This window comes from Myotis lucifugus, unplaced genomic scaffold (genome assembly GCF_000147115.1).
Source record: "Myotis lucifugus unplaced genomic scaffold, Myoluc2.0 scaffold_380, whole genome shotgun sequence".
Taxonomy (NCBI): Eukaryota; Metazoa; Chordata; class Mammalia; order Chiroptera; family Vespertilionidae; genus Myotis; species Myotis lucifugus.
The window spans coordinates 787,731-796,604 of record NW_005871428.1 but is presented as its reverse complement, the minus strand read 5'-3'; the positions used below and the strand labels follow the sequence as shown (position 1 = coordinate 796,604).

The window sequence follows — 8,874 nt, the reverse complement described above, 5'->3', positions numbered from 1 at the left end:
TCTTCTCTCGTGATACGTAAGGCTGCCCAGCGAGAAGGGCCTGCACCTTGCAAGAAATGAGCCCTATCAGCACCCTGCTGTCCTCAGTCCCTACTGGGGAGCAGCCTGCAGGAATGTGGGTGCAGTGGTAGGTCCAGAAGGGCAGCAGCCCTGGGTCTGAGGAGTGGCTTTTCGTGGACAACACACCACCTCTGCTGCATACCACCCTGAGACGGCTGGGACCAGGAAAGGGTGCATGCTGTTGGGGAAATGGGAATCTGGGGAGGAGGCTCGGAGGCTTTGTATTGAATTACACAGCAAACAGTTCCTGAGCACACTCCCTGCCAGCTGTGTGCTGGTGTAGCAGCTGGATCTGTGGGTTAGGATGGGGCCATGGGAGTGAAGAAGAAAGGGAAAACAAAGATTGTAAGCTGTGTTTTATTAAGAGATGTGAATCAAAACTAACCAGTCAAGAGGGAGGTTTTGCTCTAAAAAAGAAGAGGCTGATAGAAAAGGCTCAATTCAGGCAGTTCTGACCCTATTAGGATTGCATATTGAGTTTTCCACATGGGTGGTGGGACGTGCTGGTAATGAATGCGTTCTGAGGGAGCTACAGGTTGCTCATTTTGCCTGTTTCATTTGTCACTTGCAGTTGTGTACTGTCAGTTACGGAAAAGTCAAGTTGGTCCTGAAGCACAACAGGTAAGGGATTCCATAACAGGCTCGTCGAGGCACTTTCACTGGCCACCATGTTCCCCCAAGCAGTGGAGGTGAGGCTCAGATCCCGGCTTATTTATCTTCAAAGTATGGCTTTGCCCACAACCCTCATAGGGCATGGTTATATCATAGCCAATAGTTCATAGCTCTCACTTGGCAAAGGGCCATGGGAGGGGAGGAGTAGAGAGGCCTGAGGCCAGTGTTTTTAGACCATGTAATTGAGCAGCGGAACCTTCTGAAAATGGTGGCTGGTCAGTCGGCACATCCTTCCTCTTGTAGGTACTTTGTGGAAAGCTCCCACCCCGATGTCATCCAGCATCTTCTTCAGGACCCAGTGATCCGGGAGTGCCGCCTGCGGAGCTCCGAGGGGGAGGCCACCGAGCTCATCACAGAGACGTTCACCAGCAGATCTGCTGTGCGTGAGCTTTCGGGTCCCCCTGGGGGTGGGGGCATTTAGTACTGCTCCCTCAGATGCTTCTAGTTCAGTCTTTGCAACCTAGTGACCCTGCAATTTTCTTGCAACTATAGGACTTGCTTGCTAACAGAGGGGTTAAATGTTGCATGCAAATGTAGACCCTGTCTTTCTCTTACAGATTGCAAAGACTGCTGAAGGCAGTGGTGGGCCCTCCACTTCCCGGGAGACAGATCCACAGGGTAAATCTGACATCCCTACGGACCTGTTTGACTTTTATGAGCAAATGGACAAGGATGAGGAAGAAGAAGAAGAGACACAGACAGTATCTTTTGAAGTCAAGCAGGTTAGTGAAGAGGTCCCCTCCTGGTTCCTTCTCTCAGTCAGCAATGCTGGAAGCCGGTCCTGCGCGGACTCTCTGGTCTGGGAGAGGCAGGAAGGCCCAGCTCCTCCTTACTGTCTGTGGAGTCAGGAATGTGCCCCACTCCTCAGGCTGCTGGTCAGCCCTCCCCAGTTCCTAGGGACGTGTGAGAAATGGTGCCAGAGGGGCATTTCTGGTGGCTGGTTGGATTTCATTTTGTCTCTGTCCTTAGCTTGGGTTGCTTTTCCATGTGTTAGCCCAGCTGTTATTAAGCAAGATCTGAAGTTGCAAAAGTCTAGGTCAGTGGTCGGCAAACTCAGTAGTCAACAGAGCCAAATATCAACAGTACAACGATTGAAGTTTCTTTTTCTTTTTTTTTTTTTAAATATATTTTATTGATTTTTTTACAGAGAGGAAGGGAGAGGGAGAGAGAGTTAGAAACATCGATGAGAGAGAAGCATCAATCAGCTGCCTCCTGCACACCCCCCACTGGGGATGTGCCTGCAACCAAGGTATATGCCCTTGACTGGAATCGAACCTGGGACCCTTCAGTCCCAGGCTGACGCTCTATCCGCTGAGCCAAACCAGCTAGAGCTGAAATTTCTTTTGAGAGCCAAATTTTTTAAACTTAAACTATATAGGTAGGTACATTGTTATTAACTTAATTAGGGTACTCCTAAGGCTTAGGAAGAGCCACACTCAAGGGTCCAAAGAGCCGCTTGTGGCTCATGAGCCACAGTTTGCCAACCATGGGTCTAGGGCAGCTGTGGGCAAACTACGGCCCGCCGGCCGGATCCGGCCCGTTTGAAATGAATAAAACAAACAAACAAAAAAAGACCGTACCCTTTTATGTAATGATGTTTACTTTGAATTTATATTAGTTCACACAAACACTCCATCCATGCTTTTGTTCTGGCCCTCCGGTCCAGTTTAAGAACCCATTGTGGCCCTCGAGTCAAAAAGTTTGCCCACCCCTGGTCTAGGGTAAACTGCTATTCTTTTGACAACAAGGCCCCTTAGAATAGGTGCTGCTCATGTGCAGGCTTTGGAGTTAAGGCTGTAAACCCGTTGTGCTTCCTCCACAGGAGATGATTGAGGAACTTCAGAAACGCTGCATCCACCTCGAGTACCCTCTGTTGGCAGAATATGACTTTCGGAACGATTCTGTTAACCCTGATATCAACATTGACCTGAAACCCACCGCTGTCCTCAGGCCTTATCAGGAGAAGAGCTTGCGGAAGATGTTTGGGAATGGGCGTGCGCGGTCAGGGGTCATTGTGCTTCCTTGTGGTAAGTGAGACTCAGTGAAGAAGATGTCCAGGCTACCTCCCCCTCTCCCTGCACCCCTTTCTCCTAATCAACCCTGGCCAGGGAGCCACCCCTGTCAGATGACTCCCTGATTCAAGACTCGGCAAGTATTGAGTCCTGCTGTGCGTGGGCCCTGACCTCTACACTGGGGTGCAGTGGTGGAGAGAGCAGTGCTCCTGATCGCAGGTTTAGTCTGGTGAGGTGCAGACAGATGCTGGACAAATTGCCTGAGCTGTGGTGACATCAGGCAGCGAGGAAGAGCTGAGCATTGTGGGGTGAGACGGTGATGCTGGGAGTGTGTCACTCTGCAGGTGGGGGTTGGGTTCTTGCTCTTCGCAGTGAGTCTGGGAGGCCTGTCTGTGTAGGCTCCCAGCACAGAAACGGGCTTGTTCCTGGAGCGTTTGTTCCAGTGTGCACATCCGTCCACTAGAGGGCGCGGCAGCCCTGGGCTCCTGTCAGATACCGTTGGTCCTGAGTCCTGCCAGCCCCTGGTCTGCCTTCATGGCCAGCAGTCGCAACAGACTCATCCAGCGGCCCTGTCCCAGACTTGAGGAGGCAGACGCTCCAGGGGAGGGACCTGTGCCCTCAGGTGGTGATTCTTTTAACGCTCCAGGCGTTATTTTGATGCACATTCCTGCTAAAGGAAGAATTGCTGTTTAGAGGAATAGCTTGATTTTTATCTTAATCTTCGAATGGCGGGTGGGAGTAAACATGGAGGCTCTGGCGGCTCTCCTCTGTCTTCCCTAGCAGTGCTCACACCTGCACCTCTGACGTCTCGGCCCAGTTGGTTGTTGTCACAGCAGCTGTCCTGCTGTGGCCTCCTTGGTGCAGCTATGACCTGGGCAGACTGCCAGCAGCGCTTCTTCCCCAGGGCTTGGGGTGAGCAAGACCTGGCTTTAGTTTGACCATGTGAAGGGGGCAGTAATAGTGTCTCCTATCTCTGGTTTGTTTTGAGGTTTTAGCATTTAAACAAGATACACATAAAACGCTACAATAGGGGCTGGCCCTTGTCTCTTTGCTTCTTACATTTGTGTGTAAAGTGGCCATGTTTCCTCTTTGTCAAGAAGAAAACAGAGGCTCCAGAGCAGTTAGTGCCTCAGAGTGTCAGCTGTGAAGATGGATAGAAATAATGTGCCCAGGTCTGTGTGCTCACGAGTCTGCCTGTCTCTCCCCACATTTCAGCCTGGCCTTGGGTAGAATTATTCTTTGGTTTCTCATAGGTGCTGGGAAGTCCCTGGTTGGCGTGACAGCTGCCTGCACTGTCAGAAAACGCTGTCTGGTGCTGGGCAACTCCGCTGTGTCTGTGGAGCAGTGGAAAGCCCAGTTCAAGATGTGGTCCACCATCGACGACAGCCAGATCTGCCGCTTCACCTCCGATGCCAAGGACAAGCCCATCGGCTGCTCCGTTGCCATTAGCACCTACTCCATGCTGGGCCATACCACCAAGAGGTCCTGGGAGGCTGAGCGCGTCATGGAGTGGCTCAGAACTCAGGAGTGGGGCCTCATGATCCTGGACGAGGTCCACACCATACCCGGTGAGCAGGACGAGGCTGAGCTGCCCACTCACTGTATGGACAGAAAGGGGTTTCCAGCTGTGGGGTGGAGGGAGGGACTTCCTGGGGAAAGCTTTCCAATACGTCATAGCATGTGGGGTGAGGTGGGCGTGGAAGGTGTGCACAGTCACAGCTTCCTGAATCACTGGCCAGAGGAGTTCTTTAGGAGATGGTGTGTTTTTCCTCTTTCTGTCTTACTGTTGGAGTTCAACTTACTCTTAACCCATTTTTACGGTTCTGCGAAAATGACTAGGAGGACTGAAAATCCTTTGCAGTAGTGTTTGTTTCAGTTGAAGGCTAAAGTATTGATCCTTAATATGTTACTTCTAGTATCACAGGCAATCCGTCTTTAGAAGTAGCTCTATTGACCAATTTATAAACCATAGCATCCACTCATTACCAGTGTACAGTTCAGGATTGTTAGCTTTATGGAGCTGTGCACCCTTCACCGTGCTCCAGTGTGAGAACGTCCTCCTCATGCTCATAGAGTCATCTTGCCCCAGGCAGCCGCTGAGCTGCTCCGGTGGCTGTAGCCTGGCCTTTTCTGGAAGCCTGTGAGCAGCATCACCCGTCTCTTCCTGTGTCTGCTGCTTCCACCGCTCAGGGCTCATCCCCGTTGTACATGTGTCGATACTGTGTCCTTTCACTGCTGAGCAGTGTTCCAGGCAAACCTCTCAATCAGACCAATTGGAGGAATTTGCTGAATTTCATTAGGAGTGTGATTACTGAAATGGTAGCAGAGGCATTCTCACATGAGCATTCACAGTATCGTCAGAATGGCTCTAGCGTCTGCTCTTTGTGTGTATGGCGTGCTCCTCCACCTCTGGATGTCAGACAATGCCTGATGCTCACAGCACCAGGCAGAGATCAGGGGTCTCAGGTAGAAGGAACAGGGTGCCGGTCCTGAGGCGGGAGAGTACTTGGCGTGGCTTGACCACAGCAAGGTGGCCCTGTGACCAGAGGGGGCAGAGGAGAGCAGTCACGTTGTGGTCAGAGAGGGGTGGGCAGGGTAGGCCTTGTGGTCACAGTAAGGCTGATAATCTTGAGTGGGTGGGAAGCCAGTGGAGGGATTGGAGCAGAGGTGACATGGCCTGACTCGGGCGGTTGTGCTGGCAGTCAACGAAGGAAGCGGGTAGAAGCAGCTAAGTGGGTTAGGTGGTGGAATCCCAGCAGGAGGCCTGACCCAGTTAGAGTAAAGGTGGCCTGGTTCTAGATGTGTTGTATGTGGGAGCTGAGGAAGAGAAGGTGAGGTGACTGTCAGGTGTGACGGGAGCACGTGGAAGGAGAGAGCAGACGTTACTTGGGATGGGAAATATAGAGGACAGGCCCGGAGAGTGCTGATGAGGGGTTGGGCTTCAGGCGAGTTAATCTGATTGCCTGTTAGACATTCAGGCAATGGCAAAAATGTTAGAAAATGGGCAGAAGACACGAAGAGACACTTCACCAAAGAGAATGTACAGGTCCCTACAAGCCCTTGAAAAGAAGGTCTGCATCACTAGCTCTCAGAGAAATGCATATTAAAAGCACAATGAGACACGACACGACTACGCACCTATTAGAGTGGGCAAATAAAAAGCTCACACCACCCAGTATTGGCGGAGTGCAGAGCAACTGCAGCTGCCACGCATTGCCAGAGGAAGTGCAAAACGCAGTCCCTGGAAGTGTAGGGCAGGGTATTAGTTACCACATGGCTCGCAGTCCCACCGGCGTGTCTGTCCCAGAGAAATGAAGATGTAGGTTCACACAAAAACCTGGTGTGAATGTTTATTCCTGCTCTCGTCATAGTCTCTGGAACCCAGCAACAACCGACATGTTCATCAGGAGACGGGAGAGACAGACTCCTGATGACCATGTCGTTGTTGCATCAGTCCCTGGACACTGCTGCTGCATGTGACAACCTGCCGGATCTTAGGTAGCCTGCTGCGTGCTTGGCCTGTGTCAGGTTACATAGTGTGCCGGTGCCTTTGCTAGGATAGTCTTTGTTTTTGTTTCAAGTATTATATATGTCTCCTTTTTCCCTGATTGACACCCCCCCCCCCCCCGGCCATTTCCCCTCCCCCAAGTGCAGGCCCCCACTGCCCCAGTGTCTGTGTCCATTGGTTATGCTAATATGCATGCATATAAGTCCTTTGATTGATCTCTAACTGACCTCCCCCCCCCCCCGCCCCTTTTCTCTGGATCTATTTTTGTTCATCAGTTTATGTTGATCATTATATTCCATATATGGGTGAGATCATGTGATATTTATCTTTCTCTGACTGGCTTATTTCGCTTAGCATAATGCTCTCCAGGTCCATCCATGTTGTCACAAAGGGTAAAAGTTTCTTCTTTTTCTACATCCATTGTGTAGATGTACCACAGTTTTTTAATCCACTCATCTGCTGATGGGCACTTAGGCTGTTTCCAAATCTTAGCTATTGTAAATGGTGCTGCTATGAACATAGGGGTGCATATATCCTTTCTGATTGGTGTTTCAGTTTTCTTGGGATGTAGTCCTGGAAGTGGGATCTCTGGGTCAAACGGGAGTTCCATTTTTAATTTTTTGAGGAAACTCCATACTGTCTTCCACAGTGGCTGCACCAGTCTGCATTCCCACCAGCAGTGCACGAGGGTTCCTTTTTCTCCACATCCTCGCCAGCACTTGTTGTTTGTTGATTTGTTGAGGATAGCCATTCTGACAGGTGTGAGGTGGTACCTCATTGTCGTTTTGATTTGCATCTCTCGGATGATTAGTGACTTTGATTAGTGACTTTGAGCATGTTTTCATATGTCTCTTGGCCATCTGTATATCCTCTTTCGAAAAGTATCTATTTAGGTCCCTTGCCCATTTTTTGATTGGATTGTTTATTTTCCTTTTGTTAAGTTGTATGAGTTCTCTGTAAATTTTGGAGATTAAACACTGAAATAGCATTGGCAAATATGTTCTCCCATGTCGTGGGCTTTCTTGTTGTTTTATTGATGGTTTCTTTTGCTGCCTATGGAGTCTTCTAAGATTTTTATGGTTTCTCGTCTTACATTTAAGTCCTTTATCCATTTTGAATTTGTTTTTGTGTATGGTGTAAGTTGGTGGTCTAGTTTCATTTTTTTGCATGTATCTGACCAAATTACCCAACACCATTTATTGAAGAGACTGTCTTGACACCATTATTTGCTCTTGCCTCCTTTGTCAAATATTAATTCAGCATAATGGCTTGGCTCTATTTCTGGGTTCTCTGTTCTGTTCCATCTATATATATAAAAGCCTAATATGCAAAGTGTCCCCTCGGGAGTTCAGTTGGGAGACCAGGAGTTTGATTGCTTGCTATGGCGTGTGCTGACCAACGGGGGTGGCTCGGAATAAAGGGAGGCCCCGGCTGGCAGCCAGAAGGCCCCAATCGGCCCTGATCACCAGCCAGGCCTAGGGACCCTACCCGTGCACGAATTTCGTGCACCAGGCCTCTAGTTGGTCTATATGTCTGTTCTTGTGCCAATACCAGGCAGTTTTGAGAACCATGGCTTTGTAATATAGCTTGATATCTGGTATTGTAATCCCTCCAACTTTGTTCTTTCTCAGGATTGCTGTGGCTATTCAGGGTGTTTTTTCCAGATGAATTTTTGGAGAATTTGTTCTAGGTCTGAAATATGCCGTTGGTGTTTTAGTGGAGATTGCATTGAATCTATAAATTGCTTTGGGTAGTATGGACATTTTAATGATGTTGATTCTACCAATCCATAAACACGGTATGTCCTTCCATCTGTTTATGTCTTCCTCTATCTTTCAATGTCCTGTAGTTTTCCAAGTACAGGTCTTTTACCTCCTTAGTTATGTTTATTCCTAGGTATCTTAATCGTTTTGGTGCAATGGTAAATGGGATTTTTTTTAGTTTCTCTTTCTGTGAGTTCATTATCTATAATAATAAAAGTGTAATATGATAATTAGACTGGATGACCTTCTGGACGAGGCTGTGGCAGCGGGGGCCGAGGCAGAGGCGGCCACCATGGGGGCGGGGGCCAAGCCCCTTGCACGAGTTTCATGCATCGGGCCTCTAATCTAATCTAATAAAAGAGAAACATGGTAATTAGCGTACGACCGCTACCCTTTTCATTGGCTAATCAGGGCGATATGCAAATTAACTGTCAACTAAGATGGCGGTTAACCGCCAACAAAGATGGCAGTTAATTTGCATATGTAGGCACAATGCAGGGAGGTGAAAGGGAAAGCAGGAAGAAGCCCCCTGCTACTGACAGTGATCAGGAAACCCAGGGGGGAGCTAAGAGCCGGGGGGCAGGGCAAAGGCGGTCCTGGGGGCCGCCTTTGCCCGGCCCAACCTAGTAAGGGAAAACGGCAATTCGAAGCTTGGCCGGGAAAACGGAATAAATATCCGAACCCATCCATTGCAAGTGGGTACGGAAAGAAGGAGTCCTCTGTGTTGACACAAAGGAAGAGACCATAGATTCGAGCGAAGGGGAGCGCCTGCAGGGACCCAGATACAAAGCCCGTACCCTCCCAACTTTTGGCCCTGTCAAGGTGGGCGGGCCCCAGGAGGCCTGTGGAGGTGGGGTAG

General features: G+C 49.5%; 1 protein-coding gene across 1 annotated transcript in view; it reads left to right on the top strand.

Annotated features, from left to right (window-relative positions):
- ERCC3 (ERCC excision repair 3, TFIIH core complex helicase subunit) overlaps positions 1-8,874 on the top strand; it is a 47,530-nt gene that overhangs the window by 2,225 nt on the left and 36,431 nt on the right. Inside the window, exons 3-7 of the mRNA XM_023765142.1 lie at positions 632-681; positions 976-1,111; positions 1,290-1,454; positions 2,555-2,759; positions 3,998-4,312. Of these exons, the coding sequence (XP_023620910.1) occupies positions 632-681; positions 976-1,111; positions 1,290-1,454; positions 2,555-2,759; positions 3,998-4,312 (871 nt within the window). The remainder of the gene's footprint in view (positions 1-631; positions 682-975; positions 1,112-1,289; positions 1,455-2,554; positions 2,760-3,997; positions 4,313-8,874) is intronic.